This window comes from Cebidichthys violaceus, unplaced genomic scaffold (genome assembly GCF_023349555.1).
Source record: "Cebidichthys violaceus isolate CVI_PGR_0920_01 unplaced genomic scaffold, fCebVio1.0.p SCAF_84, whole genome shotgun sequence".
In the NCBI taxonomy this organism is placed as follows: Eukaryota; Metazoa; Chordata; class Actinopteri; order Perciformes; family Stichaeidae; genus Cebidichthys; species Cebidichthys violaceus.
The window spans coordinates 622538-641891 of NW_027176969.1; the positions used below are offsets into that span (position 1 = coordinate 622538).

At 38.1% G+C, this 19354-nt stretch overlaps 1 protein-coding gene across 1 annotated transcript; it reads right to left on the bottom strand.

Moving 5' to 3' along the window:
* Positions 1-6431: 6431 nt before the first annotated feature.
* On the bottom strand, positions 6432-16436 carry il12rb2 (interleukin 12 receptor, beta 2a). Its single transcript, XM_068702449.1, has 16 exons — positions 16295-16436; positions 15926-16039; positions 15395-15658; positions 14120-14243; positions 13835-14025; positions 12917-13059; positions 12464-12608; positions 10920-10978; positions 10127-10337; positions 9644-9841; positions 9024-9125; positions 8713-8859; positions 8434-8565; positions 7675-7771; positions 7468-7555; positions 6432-7394 (listed from the first exon to the last, which is right to left on the bottom strand). The coding sequence occupies exons 2-16, from the start codon at positions 15984-15986 to the stop codon at positions 6906-6908; spliced, it is 2451 nt and encodes an 816-aa protein (XP_068558550.1). The 5' UTR covers positions 15987-16039; positions 16295-16436; the 3' UTR covers positions 6432-6905.
* Positions 16437-19354: the final 2918 nt, after the last annotated feature.

Sequence of the window (19354 nt, forward strand, 5' to 3'; positions counted from 1 at the left end):
TGCTTAATTATAAATGTAAAAGATGTAATATCGAGGTCTGCTAGAAGGATCGAGGTTATGTCCATATATCTTATAAGTCACGTTCATACGATGAGTAAATTATTAATGACCGGTCCAGTCACAGTGAAGTATGTAAAAATATATTTTTTTTTAATCATACTTTTTCATACATTTTTTTCAACAGGCTGATTTTTTTCATTCATTTTGTTGACATACAATATGACATTTTTTGTTTACGTGCTATACTATACATTTTTAAGACTTTTTTTCATTTCACTTATCTACACTTTTTTATGACATACAATTACTTTTTTACAACAAATTTCGACATGCCATGCTGTGACTTTTTCAATGGAATGACTTTTCGAGGTAGTATATTATGAATTTTTTCGACAAACTAAACTACTACTTTCACAACAATTTTTGACATACTATGTTAATAGTAATAATAGTAATAATACATAATATACTGACTGACTTTTTTCAACTGACTTTTTTGACATGCTATAGTATGACTTTTTATGACTGACATGCTATACTATGACATTTTTGAAACGTACTATACTATGTTTTTCGACATGCTGTATAGTAACTGTTTTTATGACGTTTTTTTAAACGTACTATACTATAACATGACTTTTATGACTTTTTTTGACATGCCATAATATGACTTTTTTCAACATGCTATAATATGACTTTTTTCAACAAGCTATAATATGACTTATGATTTTTTTCAACATGCTATATGACTTTTTTCAACATGCTATATTATGACTTTTTATGACTTTGACATGCTATACTATGACGTTTTTTAAACATACTATACTATAACATGACTTTTTATGACTTTTCAACATGCTATAATATGATTTTTTTCAACATGCTATAATATGACTTTTTTCGACATGCTATAATATGACTTTTTTCAACATGCTATAATATGATTTTTTTCAACATGCTATAATATGACTTTTTATGATTTTTTTCGACATGCTATAAAATGACTTTTTTCAACATGCTATAATATGACTTTTTTCAACATGCTATAATATGATTTTTTTCAACATGCTATAATATGATTTTTTTCAACATGCTATAATATTACTTTTTTCAACATGCTGTAATATGACTTTTTTCAACATGCTATAATATGATTTTTTTCAACATGCTATAATATTACTTTTTTCAACATGCTGTAATATGACTTTTTATGATTTTTTCAACACGCTATAATATGACTTTTTTCAACATGCTATAATATTACTTTTTTCAACATGCTATAATATGACTTTTTTCAACATGCTGTAATATGACTTTTTTCAACATGCTATAATATGATTTTTTTCAACATGCTATATTATGACTTTTTATGACTTTGACATGCTATACTATGACTTTTTTGAAACATACTATACTATGTTTTTCGACATGCTGTATAGTAACTGTTTTTATGACGTTTTTTAAACATACTATACTATACTATAACATGACTTTTTTATGACTTTTTTCGACATGCTATAATATGATTTTTTTCAACATGCTATAATATGACTTTTCAACATGCTATAATATGACTTTTCAACATGCTATAATATGACTTTTTTCAACATGCTATAATATTACTTTTTTCAACATGCTATAATATTACTTTTTTCAACATGCTATAATATGACTTTTTTCAACATGCTGTAATATGACTTTTTTCAACATGCTATAATATGACTTTTTTCAACATGCTATAATATGATTTTTTTCAACACGCTATATTACTTTATGATTTTTTTCAACATGCTATAATATGACTTTTCAACATGCTATAATATGACTTTTTATGATTTTTTTCGACATGCTATAAAATGACTTTTTTCAACATGCTATAATATGATTTTTTTCAACATGCTATAATATGACTTTTCAACATGCTATAATATGACTTTTTTCGACATGCTATAATATGACTTTTTTCAACATGCTATAATATGATTTTTTTCAACATGCTATAATATGACTTTTTATGATTTTTTTCGACATGCTATAAAATGACTTTTTTCAACATGCTATAATATGACTTTTTTCAACATGCTATAATATGATTTTTTTCAACATGCTATAATATGATTTTTTTCAACATGCTATAATATTACTTTTTTCAACATGCTGTAATATGACTTTTTTCAACATGCTGTAATATGACTTTTTTCAACATGCTATAATATGATTTTTTTCAACATGCTATAATATTACTTTTTTCAACATGCTGTAATATGACTTTTTTCAACATGCTATAATATGACTTTTTATGATTTTTTCAACACGCTATAATATGACTTTTTTCAACATGCTATAATATTACTTTTTTCAACATGCTATAATATGACTTTTTTCAACATGCTGTAATATGACTTTTTTCAACATGCTATAATATGATTTTTTTCAACATGCTATATTATGACTTTTTATGACTTTGACATGCTATACTATGACTTTTTTGAAACATACTATACTATGTTTTTCGACATGCTGTATAGTAACTGTTTTTATGACGTTTTTTAAACATACTATACTATACTATAACATGACTTTTTTATGACTTTTTTCGACATGCTATAATATGATTTTTTTCAACATGCTATAATATGACTTTTCAACATGCTATAATATGACTTTTCAACATGCTATAATATGACTTTTTTCAACATGCTATAATATTACTTTTTTCAACATGCTATAATATGACTTTTCAACATGCTATAATATGACTTTTTTCAACATGCTATAATATGACTTTTTTCAACATGCTATAATATGACTTTTTTCAACATGCTATAATATGACTTTTCAACATGCTATAATATGACTTTTTTCAACATGCTATAATATTACTTTTTTCAACATGCTATAATATTACTTTTTTCAACATGCTATAATATGACTTTTTTCAACATGCTGTAATATGACTTTTTTCAACATGCTATAATATGACTTTTTTCAACATGCTATAATATGATTTTTTTCAACACGCTATATTACTTTATGATTTTTTTCAACATGCTATAATATGACTTTTCAACATGCTATAATATGACTTTTTATGATTTTTTTCGACATGCTATAAAATGACTTTTTTCAACATGCTATAATATGATTTTTTTCAACATGCTATAATATGACTTTTCAACATGCTATAATATGACTTTTTTCAACATGCTATAATATGACTTTTCAACATGCTATAATATGACTTATGATTTTTTTCAACATGCTATATGACTTTTTTCAACATGCTATATTATGACTTTTTATGACTTTGACATGCTATACTATGACTTTTTTGAAACATACTATACTATGTTTTTCGACATGCTGTATAGTAACTGTTTTTATGACGTTTTTTAAACATACTATACTATACTATAACATGACTTTTTTATGACTTTTTTCGACATGCTATAATATGATTTTTTTCAACATGCTATAATATGACTTTTCAACATGCTATAATATGATTTTTTTCAACATGCTATAATATGATTTTTTTCAACATGCTATAATATGATTTTTTTCAACATGCTATAATATTACTATTTTAGCCACCACCTCAAGCTCAACCTAGACAAAACCGAGCTACTGTTCCTCCCGGGGAAGGGTTGCCCGCACCGGGACTTGTCCATCACCATTGATGATACCGTGGTGACGCCGACTCGGACTGCGAGGAACCTGGGTGTGACCCTGGATGACCAACTGTCATTCTCGGCAAACATTTCATCCGTTACACGCTCCTGTAGATTCCTGCTCTACAACATCAGGAGGATTCTCCTCTTCCTGACTGAGGAGACGGCGCAGGTTCTCATCCAGGCTCTTGTCATCTCCTGCCTAGTAGTTCTTTTGATTACCAATGTTGAATGCACTTATTGTAAGTCGCTTTGGATAAAAGCGTCTGCTAAATGACTGTAATGTAATGTAATGTTTTATGATTTTTTTCAACATGCTATAAAAGGACTTTTCATTGTACTTTGTGAAGAAGACTGTAAACTAGAGATTGAGACCATAAACTCATGTTTACAATGTTTACTGAGGTAATAAATCAAGAGAGAAGTAGAGTCATTTTAGACTAGACTTCTATACAAACAGAGGAGTCGCCCCCTGTTGGACACTAGAGAGAATGCAGCTTTAGGGCACATCCACATTGGCTTCACTTTCCAGGACAATAACTTGTGGGTTCTGAGATTTCATTCCGGCCTATGCGTTCTGCCTTCTCTCCACACGGACTGTTTACCTGCGTTCAACCTGCTCGAATGTGATTGGTTAATACCACACAGACTACAAACAGAGCCTGCAAATGGAACTTCATATCTGCGTATATCTGCCTTTTTTATGATTTTTTCAACATGCTATAATATGACTTTTTAAGGATTTTTTTCGACATGCTATAATATGATTTTTTTTTACATGCTATAATATGATTTTTTTCAACATGCTATACTATGACTTGTTTTTCAACACGCTATAATATGATTTTTTTCAACACGCTATAATATGACTTTTTTATGATTTTTTTCGACATGCTATAATATGACTTTTTACGACATGCTATAATATGACTTTTTTCAACATGCTATAATATGACTTTTTTCAAAGTGCTATAATATGACTTTTTTCAACATGCTGTAATATGACTTTTTTCAACATGCTATACTATGACTTTTTTCGACATGCTATAATATGATTTTTTTCGACATGCTATAATATGATTTTTTTCGACATGCTATAATATGACTTTTTTCGACATGCTATAATATGATTTTTTTCGACATGCTATAATATGATTTTTTTCAACATGCTATACTATGACTTGTTTTTCAACACGCTATAATATGATTTTTTTATGATTTTTTTCGACATGCTATAATATGATTTTTTTCAACAAGCTATAATATGACTTGTTTTTCAACATGCTATAATATGACTTGTTTTTCAACATGCTATATGACTTTTTCGACATGCTATAATATGATTTTTTTCAACATGCTATAATATGATTTTTTTCAACACGCTATAATATGACTTTTTTATGATTTTTTTCGACATGCTATAATATGATTTTTTTCGACATGCTATAATAAGATTTTTTTCGACATGCTATAATATGATTTTTTTCGACATGCTATAATAAGATTTTTTTCGACATGCTATAATATGATTTTTTTCGACATGCTATAATAAGATTTTTTTCGACATGCTATAATATGACTTGTTTTTCAACATGCTACAATATGACTTTTTTCAACATGCTATAATATGATTTTTTTCGACATGCTATAATATGATTTTTTTCAACATGGTATAATATGATTTTTTTCAACATGCTGTAATATGATTTTTTTCAACATGCTGTAACATGACTTTTTTCAACATGCTGTAATATGATTTTTTTTGACATGCTATAATATGATTTTTTTCAACATGCTATACTATGACTTGTTTTTCAACACGCTATAATTTGACTTTTTTATGATTTTTTTCGACATGCTATAATATGATTTTTTTCGACATGCTATAATATGATTTTTTTCAACATGCTATAATATGACTTGTTTTTCAACATGCTATAATATGACTTTTTTCGACATGCTATAATATGATTTTTTTCAACACGCTATAATATGACTTTTTATGATTTTTTTCGACATGCTATAATATGATTTTTTTCAACATGCTATACTATGATTTTTTTCGACATGCTATAATATGATTTTTTTCAACATGCTATACTATGATTTTTTTCGACATGCTATAATATGACTTTTTTCAAAGTGCTATAATATGACTTTTTTCAAAGTGCTATAATATGACTTTTTTCAACATGCTGTAATATGACTTTTTTCAACATGCTGTAATATGATTTTTTTCGACATGCTATAATATGATTTTTTTCGACATGCTATAATATGACTTTTTTCAAAGTGCTATAATATGACTTTTTTCAAAGTGCTATAATATGACTTTTTTCAACATGCTGTAATATGATTTTTTTCGACATGCTGTAATATGATTTTTTTCGACATGCTATAATATCATTTTTTTCGACATGCTATAATATCATTTTTTTCGACATGCTATAATATGATTTTTTCCAACATGCTATAATATGACTTTTTTCAAAGTGCTATAATATGACTTTTTTCAACATGCTGTCATATGATTTTTTTCGACATGCTATAATATCATTTTTTTCGACATGCTATAATATGACTTTTTTCAAAAAAGCACATCCACGTTGGCTTCACTTTCCAGGACAATAACTTGTGGGTTCTGAGATTGCATTCCGGCCTATGCGTTCTGCCTTCTCTCCACACGGACTGTTTACCTGCGTTCAACCTGCTCGAATGTGATTGGTTAATACCACACAGACTACAAACAGAGCCTGCAAATGGAACTTCACATCTGCGTAACGCAGAATCTGTTTATAGAGATTAGTTATGAATGTATACATTAGTACAAGCAGGCAGGAATCCCAATATGTGATACACTCCTTCATGCAGCCTGTACTGTGTTCGTTTTGGTCATGGTATTAGTGTGTCCAATGCTGCTCTATAGAGAAAACTATGGTAATGCATGAAATGAAAACAAAACGTAATTTCTAAAAAAAATATTACTGTACAACAGCTCTGCAAGAATTCAGCGAAAGCTTTTTGTTACAGTTTTGATTTCAGTGAGCAAGGAGGTAGTTCATGCAAATCTCAGCAAGATTCGTGACGCAAAAAAAAAAAAAAAGACAAGCGGGAAACATTCACCACCTCCAGTCATTGTTTCCAGTCTGTTTCGTTTAGCCATCTTCTTCCTCTAAAAAACGGTTTTCACTCAAACCTCATCTCACCAAAGAGTTCAGGTTTCAAGTCAACACTTTACTGTTCTGAAAGAAAGAAGTCGCTGCAGTCAATTTTGACGGCACTCAGAGTCAACTTCCCTCCAAACTCCATCGGTTCTATGAAAATGTTATGACTGGGGAAGAAACCCAGCATTTCTGCAAACACCCCCTCCTCCTCCTCCTCCTCCTCCTCCTCCTCCTCCTCGTCCTCCTCGTCCATATTTCCCAGGCCGTGCGATGAGATGTAGTCGACGGTTGTGTTGGTGTCCAGAGAGGTCTGCGTGTGGTCGGAGCTGTCCGAGTCGTGGGAGAAGCTCTTGATGTAGTTGGTCACAGGGTAGAGCGCTGTGGCCGGCTCCGGCTCAGAGCTCAGGCTGGTTTGAGGTAGGAGCAGCGAGGAGACGTCTGCCGGCGCGCCGACGTCAACGCTCTGCTTGGGCAGCTCCTCTACATTCACCAGGAAGGGCTCGTCTTCCTCCTCGGTTACACTGGAGTTACTCAGCTGCAGATGGAGGTCCATCTTACCCTGTTTTGAAGGGAGACACAGGCTTGAACTCAGACCAGTGAGTTGCAATTTACAGTTTGTATTTGATCCATACCTTCTCCTGCGTACACTCTTTTGCCCATTTGCTGTTTGCAGGATCCGGCACAACATCGAGCATGAGGCACTGAAAATACACCCAGAACCTGAGGGGCAATGTGGAGAACAATATGGCATAGGAGGTTTAATAGCAACATATTTTTTTTTGTTTTTGTTATAGCTGCACCATTTCTTTGACAACAACTGTTTTGTGTTGCTCACATACCTCTGCTTTACTGCTGAACTGTGGCACAGACACATCAGCAACAACGCGACCGGGGCAACGACCGCACACAGCACTAGGGGGGATAGTTGGGTCTCCTCTGCGGCGGTGACGGTGAAAACAGTGAGATGTAAGATATATGCAGCATATATATATATATATATATATATATATATATATTTGGCTAAATTGAGGTAGTAGAGAAAAAAAACAACGATTTTTCATTTGGACAAAAAGTGTTGTTTTAATGATCTATTTGCTGATTTCAAAAGTCAAGAAAAAAACGTTACTCCTGGTGCCAGGTCTGCATACTTTATATGTTTAGGCTAATAAAAAAAATATGCATCTTTTCCATTGTAACGGGGACGATTTTATTGAAATTCATTGGACTTGACAGGCTGTTCTATCCACTCCACAGTGGGGCTTCAAAACTATCAGTCGATCTACATTCTTCGCAATTTTTCCGCTGTCTGCCCGGTTCTTGGTCAACACATTCTCACTACCAGCGCCTCTAAAGCTCACTTTATTAACACATTATCTTGTTCGTTAAATCTGTAGAAAAACCAAAGCGTAAAAGCCACAACTTGTGGTTTTTACGGCGGGTTATGTGCCGGACTATTTCTTGGTCAGGAGCAGGTGCCAGGTTCACATTTGCCGTAAAGAGCGGGATTGATCTTCTCGTTTAACGCGTACAAGAAAGCAATGAAGTTTCACTGCAACGTCAAATCTATTATTTTAAAGAAACTTGGAAAGCGGGCTTACGCTGGATGAAGAAATTGATCTTTTGACCCGCGCGGCCTTCTCCTTCAGCAGTTGAAGCCGTCATCCACAGGCTGTAGCCAGCTGGAGACAGGTCTTTGATGATGTGCATCGTCTCCGATGCTGGTATAGAGACTGAAATACACGTTCACACACACACACACACACACACACACACACACACACACACACACACACAGCAGAGGAAAGTTACTCATGTGACTGTCCGCCTACCATCACCCCAGAGCACGAGATGTTTCAGTAAAGATAAATGGTTCTTACAAAGCTGTTGTTGTTTGCCGTCTTTTTCTAAATAAATGGTATACTTGGTGACGCAACCCCCCCGCTGACCCCTGGGAATCTTCGTCCAGGTCACCGTCACATGGTTTCCCTCGACCGTCTCTTGGACCGACGGACCGGCTGCCGGGGCTGCAAACAACAAGCAGAAAGCCCAAAAAAAGGACGGATGATAACAGAGTATTTGAAACAATTTAAAGACTCCTGTTACAGACATTTTATGCCAGTTATGTGTATGAATTTAATACAAGATACACTGTTGAATTAACGCTGTTTACGCTCTCCTTAGATCTTACCTGAGGTCAGAGTGTTGACGCCTGTAAACCTGGTCCTGCTCACTGAGCTCTCATCGTAGAAAACATGCACCGCTCCCTCGTAGCACTCAAATGGCTTAATGCCTGCATGAAGAAAGACAGAGACGTGGAAGAGGTAAAAGCTGCTTTCACCGGCCCTCTTCTACATATTGAAACAAAATATGTGGGGCACTTCATGACAGATCAAAATGTCTGAGGACCCTATATTATGTGCTACAAGCTAAAGCTAACATGTAGGCAAGAACATTCAGAGCGGCTGCCATCAGACTCTGATGTCTTTTATAAAAGTGGCAATGTTTTTCTTTAATTTAAAGATACGACAAGGAACTTTTGTTATGATTTTGGCGGCCCCTGTGGACGAAAGTGGAATTGTTTCTGAGCATCCTTTTTGGAAAACCTCTAATTTTATTTAGGGTCTGCTCTGCTCAGTCCTGGTTCTGGTTCTCCTGTTCCTCCCTTCCCTACAGCCCGGGTTTCCAGCAACGTGGTGTAATTCCAGTGAAATGGCGCTCGAACATAACGCTTTCTTTAAAATCAGATTAGTAGTGAGTGGTTGAGTCTGACAATAAAGATGAGCTGAACTGCAACTCCACATGTCCCACCTGTAACAACAGCACGGCTCTCGTTCCTGCCCAGTCTGACCCATCTGAGCTCCTCCAGCTTGCGGCCCTCTGGGTACCACTCCACCACGAACACGGCATGTAGAGGTGCAGTGTCATGCTTTCTCCAGGAGATGGTGACACTGTGGTTGTCTGCAGATACTTGCACGTCCTGAGGGGGCTGCAACCGCTGAACCGTCACTACAAGAGAGAAGCACATAGACGTCAACCGTCTTATTACTATTAGTCATATTTCCGTTATTTTTAAGGTTGGCATTGTTATTGTTGTTGTTGCTGTGCATCTCTCTCTCTCTCTCTCTCTCTCTCTCTCTCAAATTCAAATAAGCTTTATTGGCATCACATATCAGAAATCCACATTGCCAAAGCAGTACAGAAAATTATTAAAATTGACAGATTAATAGCAATAAATATACAATAATAGTCAAATGTCACCAGTCATATCAGATACAGTTTTTTTATTTTTACCTTTTGTGTGACGGGTTGTGATTCTGGCAGGAGGGGACGGCCCTTTGGAGTTGCAGGCCCACACCGTCACTTCACAGTCGGCACAGAGCTGGACCGAACAATTCCTGGCATCGGCGCTGACGTTAGCGAGGAAGACCGATCCCGACTTTTGGCTGTCAACTCCGACTTTGTACTCTACGATTCTCCCTCTAGCCGTGGAAATGTCCGGCTCCTGCGGTCAGAGAAATGTTGTAAAAGGTGAATTATTGAGTTTGACACCGCGTACAGGAAAAGGAAACAAACAACGGGAGCTTTTTACGCTCCTTGGATTTAGCCTGCTTTCTTTACAGGACGCTCAAAAATCGACACGGTGAGAACACATCATTTCTGTTCAGCTCCTCTTTTCTTGTAAACTGAAACTGTGGTGTCTGTCGTCAGGTTTCACTTATATCTCTCACTGTCTTTATGTGACATTAAATGAGTATATGAGTGAGTGTGTGTGTGTGTGTGTGTGTGTGTGTGTGTGTGTGGTAGAGAGTGGGGATGTGCGAGTGTGTGCGTGAGGGTGTCACACCTCAGAAGCGGTCAGTGGTCGACCTTTAACTTTTGCAGAAAGAAGTACAGCGAAGCGGGAAGACCAGAAAGTGTTACTATGGCGACGACACCGCACGCCCACACACAGGCACACCAGTGAGAGAGGGAACACGCGGAGACAACACCCTCAAACACATGAAGCTGTGCTGCAGTGTTGTCATGTGTGTCGCATTTCACCGTCAGCACGAATTTAAACACTTTAAAAAGATGTAAAACGTACCTTCCAGTAAACTCTCATGAAGTCAGAGGCGTACCACACATCCAACTCTTTGGCAGGAGCTAAAAACAATAAAGTAATGATAGTGAAATAGTAACAATAGCGCTGAAATCATGCATACGTTTGTTTCCAACGAATGAGTGGAAGACGTGTTTATAGAACTGACGTCTCTTAAAAGTTACTCCTAGTTGATGGACTTTAAAATCCTTGAAAAGTGACAAATATCCAGCCCTTTGAATACATGAATACATCCATATATGAGGTAAAATAAATGAAAACATGGGGATTAAACACAAGTACTTAAAGGTACCTTGAGACATCGTTCATCGTATTGAACAACTTGTTGTCTTCATATTGTCAAAGTTACTTTAAAAGGCACAATGAGTAGGACTTTCCTAAAAACAAAACAATGTAAAGACTCATTCAGTCTGCAGAGAACCTGCCCTCTGCCTGTATTCTCTCTTTCTTTTCCATTTTGTTGTGTTCGGGACGTTTCTGGGCGTCAAACTATAGAAACGTGGCCTTCAGGTGCCAGATCGAAAAGCATGAATCCGAGAGGAAGCTCCGAAAAGGACCAGCTGACGCCTAAACCCTTGGGAGCCAAGACATCGCAGTCTGCCTGCGGCCGCTCTGAATGTTATTACTCTCACAAGACAAGCGTTTATTGTGGTCGATTAGCTTCCTCAATTATGTTTCAATCTCGGTGAGGTGACTTTCATACTGCGGGCCCGGAAGATCGGAAATCCCGCAATGTGGCTCAGGCGCTATACGCGTTCATCCGGGGAAAGATGAGGTGTGATTAACACGTTTGATACGCGCTTAAAGGGAAGATGCATCACACGGACACGCCCACTCAGTCGTTAGCAAAAAGGTAGTGACGTAGGTTACCAAAGTCAGCTGGTGAAGTTTATGAATAATGTTAACGCTAGCTCTAGCTGAACACGTAAAGCCTTTACATAAAATGTCTCTTCAGCTGTTTCTACTGAGACCTCTGGCTGTTCGTGGAACGCTGATGATCTGTCACTGCTGCACATTTCATATCTGATGTGTCTGGAAAGACACCTTCTTATCTTCACACCATCAGTATTACAAGATATGCAGCGAAATTTTCCCATGAAGCACCGCTGTCTTCTTTACCACTTTACTTTTCTTCACTCACTCATGGCTCAAAGTTGAGCCGATTACAGTTTATTATCAATAAATAAATACATGTACTACCACTGTAATACTGCTGCGTCTTATCATTAATCGACGGATTCGCTCTCAACAACAAAACCCGATAAGGCCTGTTTCAGTGGCTTTTGGTATCCGGCAGACAGAGCTGATAACTGCCTCAAACAACCCAAAGGAAATTAATATATGAATAATATAGTATTACTGCATTATCTGATACAAGTGGATAAATATATATATATAGATAAAGTGCCACAGAGATTTTGTAAATACTCCATTCGGGTCTAACTGTTTGCGTGTAGACTCAGAATCAGCTGCGCTTTCACTCAGGAAGTACAAAAATAGTGTTCAGGAGCTGCAAAGGGTTTGCTCACCTTCCTCTTGAGTCCAGCTGGAGACGTTTGCGCTCCACTGACTCCACAGGCCGGTGCTGAACTTGGATCTGGCTCTGAAATGGTACACGGTGTAGGGCTCCAGAGAGGAGATGGACCGATCCAGCACCAAACTGGTCTGCTCACCCTGTCAGAAATAAAGGATTTTCATCTTATTTTAATTGATTTAAACTTTAAATCATTGATTTAAAGTCATTCATTCTCCAAAAGTGCCATTCATGACCACACTGTAAAGAACGCCTCATTCACTTTGTTTTTGTGCGACTCTGTCAATTCACCTTCCATTAACCCGACACTCATATCTTCCTTCGGCTTTGAATCAGCAGAAGACCTGTGAGGTGACTGTATGTCTTCAGAGGGTTCAAAGCGACCTTCTGCACTGTCTCTTGCAACATCTCAATGAGAGTTCCTAAAGTCTGCCCTAAGACTTCTTACCGAGTCCGGAGAAGACGCCCACGTGTTCGATTCCGCTCTGTACTGGATCTCCAGGTGTTGAGTCCGCACGGACTGCTCCACTTTGATGATGCACTCTCGGGAAGAGCACCCAGGCTGGCCAAGAACAGGAGTCGATGGCATCGCTGCTCGGGATAGAAAGGAAGATGAATAAAAAAAACAAAAGTCCGATGTCAGCTGTCATATTGATTTTTGTTTTGTTGTTGTTTGCTATAAAAGCAGTTGCCATTGGAGGCAATCTTCGCTTAGTGGAAAGGAGGATGGAGGGAGATTATCAACTATCCTAAACTTCACGATTAAAGAATCAAAGAAAGGACGCATTTCACTGAAAAGCTGCTTTCACATGGACTACAGTTTTGAAGCCTGGAGTTCAACATTTTAGACCGCTGCCATCTTGGTTTCCGGCCGTCGCTAGTGACACAAGACGGTTCAGCTCAGCGAAACATTTTAAGGGGGGAACCAAAATGCTCCAATTAACTTTCAGAAAATGAAAACACACTGTGAAGGGGACAACTCACAGACCGGACAACGCTGTGGTAGCGACCTGTCAATCACAAGGTAGCCCCGCCCCCTAAAGCATCCCCCTGCTTTATGGTCTGTTTGACTCTAAATGGAGCATAATGTACTAAATGAACATCATGCTGTATTGAAGAAGACTTGAAACTAGAGATTGAGACATAAACTCATGTTTACAATGTTTACTGAGGGAATAAATCAAGAGAGAAGTAGGGTCATTTTAGACTAGACTTCTATACAACCAGAGGAGTCGCCCCCTGGTGGACACTAGAGAGAATGCAGCTTTAAGGTGCTTCAGGTTTGCTGCCTGCTCTCTGTGCAGAAGTTGCCAAGCACCTCAACAAAACACTTGACAGGTCGGCTGATAACGTGGTGAGGTCTCACCGATGTCACTGAGTGTGTAGTTGATGGCGATGGACACCGCAGAGCCCAGTGGGTTTTGGACCTCTACCCACACAGATATCAGCTGGACAGAGCTGGACACCGTGAAACTAGCTGACGACAAACCAGTTCCCTTAGTGGAGCCTTTGTAGTTCCGCGGTCCATCGGTGTGGTTTTTAGATACAGTCTCCACCCTGAAACATACAATGTTTAATTTACAGTAATCTATTACCAGCAATATGGTATTGATTTGTTGACTTCTCAATTAGAATTGTGTTTAAAACTCACCACAGCACTGACTTATTCCTCAGAGAAGTGTCTCGTCCTCGGTTCCAGGTGCAGAACACGACTCCCCCTTCGCTATCTTTAACATTGTAGATGCATGAAATGTTTTTAGGGCGCTCCGGTAGATCTGAAGAAGAAGAAAAGATGAAAAGTAATGAGCAGAGAACATAAACCTGACGATCAGCCTAAAAAAGGCCTTTAAATAACAACGCAAGGAATACCTTGCTGGTCATTCCAACACGTTACTGTAGGACCAAATAATAGTTTTGCAAGTCCCGAGTCAAAACTGACAAGTCCTAAACTTTGAGTTTTGAGTCCTAAACTACTCATCATGCTCCCTTCACTAAATGTAAAGCTGTTTAACCTCCTGTCGTTTTAGACCTGCACCTTTCGCTTCACTGCGATTCATTTATTGTTGACCGTCGTGTCGTTTTTTTTTTTTTCACGCAGATGAAGTTAACATAAGTAACATAACATTAGCTCTTCATGGTTGTCTCCTTCAAATTGATTGGATGCTGACGGATTGGTTCAAACCAACTGGATCTGGGGAATTAAGTGTCGAATTCTTTAACGTTAAGGGAAATAAATTGACACTTTTTTAAAATAACATACCTTTAAATATGTGGGTTTGGTGGAAGGTACCAAGTATGTTCAAGTCAAAGGGCTCAAGTCCAAGTGAAGTTACAAATCATCGGTGTTAAAGTTCAATTCAAGTTGCAAAACTTTTTTTGGGGGGTTTTGCCAAGTCGAATCTTAAGTCATCAAATTTGTGACTCGAGCTGAAGTATACATGACCAGACAAAAAAAACCCCACAAATATTCAGATTTATAGGAATCCATAAAATGCAAAGTGTGCTATTCCTTAATGTCGTCGATTACATTGCATAAACAGAAGGAATCTTTTTCAGTATTGAATGTTTTACTGTAAAACAAGTTGATAATAGTGTGTGCGAGTTCCATGTTGAGGAACCGGCATGCTTTATGTGTCAAAAAGCTTGTGGTCAGAACTTATCGCATGCCGCTTTGACACTTAGCTGCACTCAGCCCGCAACATACGAGCGGTGTCGTGCTCCAAGTATAGAAGAGAAAGCAGAACCGGCTGTGCCTCTTTTTTTTTAACAGCTCTTGTAGCTCAGAAAGAAATCATGCCTCCATAAGATATGAAAGCATCAACTTGAAACACGATGTACTGTCAAACGTCCCTGCATTGCTACAGTCTCAAACACACTAAATAAAGGAACTTTCGTCAGACAGAGGTGCTTTTGGTTTCATACTCACATCCAGCTGAGATGTCCAGTCCACAGGGGTCACGCGCAGGAGAACACGTACAGTCACAGCTGTACGTTCTGTCCTTGGTTATGTTTGCCACATGAAAAGCTATGGTTGTAGAATTCACTTCTTTGTGTCTCTGCGGTTTGGGCGGATGGTCGCTGTACATGCCCATGTCCTTGCACTTGCAGTTGAAGGTGCAGTGCACCTCGAAACTGGAGCCTCGCTGCACCACAGGTCCAGCGCTGGACCAGATGGCACAGGACTTCCTCCCTAAAAAAAGCAGAAATCATAAGTTATATGAAAGCTGCATGTCATCTATGTGAATGTAAGAAGGATACAAATTTGTTGTATTTGGAGCAGATGAGGAAATGTAATTCTGCACACTGCATCCTTATACAGATGCACAATTTAAACACTTTTACTTTTTAGGGTTTTTTTCTAGAAAGGCTTTTCATATAAATCCACTGCCTTTTAAATCCAAACACTATGAAGAAAACCTAAATCGAAATGTTAGAAATACGTGTCCACACATCTCACCATTGCAAAGCTGCACGGCCAGCACAGTGAGAGCAGCGAGGATGGTCCATGATCGGGACATTGTCGCCAGTAGCTGCCTTCTTTGGTATGTCTCTCACATTCCCGCTAGCTTACCTTCAAACAAGGAATAACACACAAGTGCATGAGGCCAACCATGTTTTTGGACAGGCTGCAGCGATTTTTAATAAATATTTATATTAATGATAAAAAAAAACATTATTTTAAACTAGGAAACCATTTTATGAAATTCCTTCCTGGTCGATGGCGCTACTATTAATCCCATTTGTAGCAAATTACATCATGAATACATTTCAATACGCAGAGTCATGTTATTGATAAAGCGACAAAAAAAATAAGGTAAATACGTACCATGAAATCACATCCCAGCGTCATATGATCGTTTATTTATTTCTTCTGAAGCTTTATCCGTCATCGATAAGTCTTCATTTTATGAGTTTATCCGGACTAAGCTGACGGCGGAGACGCTTCGGAGGCGGACTGTCGCCTCCGTCTGCTGTGAAGGGACAAACTTCTCTGAGTCACAGATCATCAGTGAAGGTGAAGACAGACACACGCGCGCAGACACACGCGCGCGCAGAGGCTCCACAGAGAGACTGTGTGCAGATCCAGCCTATTGATCATGAGGTGTCAGCAGTGGAATGTAACTAAGTACATTTACTCAAGTGCTGCACTACTTCCATTTTATGCAACTTTATACTACATCTTAAATATTCTACTTTGTCCGCAACTGTTTCTGTCTGGCAGCTTAATAGTTGCTTTACAGGATACATTTGTTTCATAACCTTCCTGTCCAGTGAAAACCACATATTTCCAAATTTGATGATTTTTTTAATTTCTATTTGAATGTTTCTGATAAACTAGAGATGTTTTTCTAAGCAGTACTGGTTAAAAAAAAAACACTCAACATGCATTTTAATGCAGCAGTAATATTAATCCAGAAACATCATATTTAATAGTAAAACATTGACAGAACATTTTTTCAGAATTTTTACTATTGATATTTTTGCTGATGATACTTAAAGCTACACCAAGGAACTTTCATTTTGTGTTCATTTTGGCGGTCCCTGTGGACTAAAGCGGTAGTGTTTCCAAGGACCAGACGTCCCTTTAGAAAACGTCTCATTTTACTGCAGCAGGGATCTGACAGTCTTCCCCTGCTCAGTCCCTGGTTCTGGTTCTACCGTGCACATCCCTCCAGCGGGCCCAGTAATACGGCCTGGGTCTCCAGCAGCGTGGTGTCGGTGTTGGCTACCAGAGGGGACCGACGGAGCTTCGGACTGCAGGCGGCAACGAAGCCGGGTCTGGGTCTGTCCACGGCGGGCTGTTTGCTGCCGGAGTCTGAGCTGAAGGAGTTTCTGGTGAACCTGGAGGATTTCGTTTGATTTCGCACAGTATTAGTACTTTTACTTTAGTAAAGTATCTGAATACTTCTTCCACCACTGACCATTAACCTTTACAACTAATGGATTATTATTCCCTGAAATATTCTAATGTCTGGAAATTACCTCAAATTTCACTTATTATGTACATTACGTTACATTACGGTCATTTAGCAGATGCTTTTATCCAAAGCGACTTACAATTCAGTATCTATCTACACACCGTAGACGCAGCTACGGGAGACATTTTGGGGTTAAGTGTCTCGCTCAAGGACACATTTGACATGAGACTAGTAGAGCAGGAGCCGGGGATCGAACCATCAACCCTCTGATTGAAAGGCGGCCCTGCTCTCCACTTAGCGAACTTAGCGAATAAGTGAACTACATCATTCCATGTGGTTCACTTATTGTCAAGATGTTTTCACAGCTTCCATATAATATAGAATTACCACCTTAAGGTTGTTTGCCTCCGCCAAGCAGTCTGTCCAAAATGTCACCTTTTATCCTATAAGACATTTGTGTGAAACTGTCATAATAAGCGCATGAATTCTTGAGTTATGGTGCACAAAAGGGTGTTTTGAGAGGTCACAGGCACCTTTGACCACCGAAATCTAATCAGTTCATCCTTGCGTCCAAGAGGATGTTCGCGCCAAATTTGAAGAAATTGCCTCCAGACGTCCCTGAAGCATCGCGCTCACGAGAACGGGACGGACGGACCGTCTGAGTTATACCGGAGCATCAAAACCATATAGTCCTGAATCCCAAAAGGAAGATAAGTGGACATATAAGTGGACATATCGTGACCTGATGAGAAAAGTCTGCAAGGCTGCTGTTCAGATGACATTTTGGAGTGTATGACACCTGCAACAGCACAACTAACCCTCAGATGCTTTTTTCACCATCACATTTTCCACACAGCCCAAAGTCTCTCACTCCCTCAATCACGTCCCCATGTGATGCAGTGGGGGACTTTCCTCTGAAGCTGCACCGCATTTCACCTTTAGATGTACAATTCTGGGCTCCGGATTTGCAACATAAGACGATAGAAGATTTTCAAAGACATCGAGGCCTCTGAAGATTCATTGCTAAGACGCTCTGTGGAGAAAGAGACCCTCCTGAAATTTGAGATTTCTCAATGAGGAAGTGAGACAACGCTCAGGAAGTCTTAAAAAAATGGTGTTTAACTGCAGGTGGCGGCGTGTTTGAGTTAAAGCTTACGATACCATACACTTATCTGTAACAGGGAAACCCCCCAACTGACTTTTGCTTGTGTGTGTTTTGGAACAATTTCACACTCGGCGTCACTTCACCGCCTCATTTCACAACGCTAACATGAAAAAACACAGGCCACACCCTAAAATTAAAATTTCAGAAACACTTCATGCGGAACAGCTATTTTGCTGCATGATGATGAGTTACAGGTCTTAGCTCCAAATGTTTACTTCAGGCGGTTCAACAAGTCATTGCTTTGTCTTTAATAACGGCTAAAAAAAAAGAAAATTAACCAGCTGAAAGAAGCACATTTTGGTTGCCAGGTCATGAAAAGCTGGTGTAAATCCTCCTCCAGCATACAAAGCTTAGTCTTGTTTTTGTTTTTTGGATTTTTATCAGGAATACCACAAATCATCTGGAGAAAGATCAGACCACATTCATTAATATGTGAAATATTATTTTATAGCTGCAGACTTGATTCTGCAGCTAAAATTAAGGTCCAGATCGCTTACAAGTGTTTTCATTGGAGAAGTGATCTTTATGTATTAAAGAGCTTAATGACAAAATAACACAGGCATGCTAACAGCTCTGTGTGGTTGTACTTATGCACAGCGGTGCTTTGAGCTAAATGCTAGCGTTCAGCATGCTAGCATCAGCATGCTAGCGTTCAGCATGCTAGCGTTCAGCATGCTAGCGTTCAGCATGCTAGCATCAGCATGCTAGCATCAGCATGCTAGCTTTAGCATGCTAGCTTTAGCATGCTAGCGTTCAGCATGCTAGCACCAGCATGCTAGCACCAGCATGCTAGCATGCTTAT

Bases quoted from the DNA above. Each gene is read 5' to 3' on its own strand.
- il12rb2 (XM_068702449.1), bottom strand. From the start codon at position 15,986: ATGTCCCGATCATGGACCATCCTCGCTGCTCTCACTGTGCTGGCCGTG. The intron at 9,842-10,126 runs GTAAAAATAAAA...TCTCTCTTGTAG, and splicing joins CACAACCCGTCACACAAAAG to TGACGGTTCAGCGGTTGCAG. The intron at 7,772-8,433 runs GTAAGCCCGCTT...TCACCGCCGCAG, and splicing joins GATCAATTTCTTCATCCAGC to AGGAGACCCAACTATCCCCC.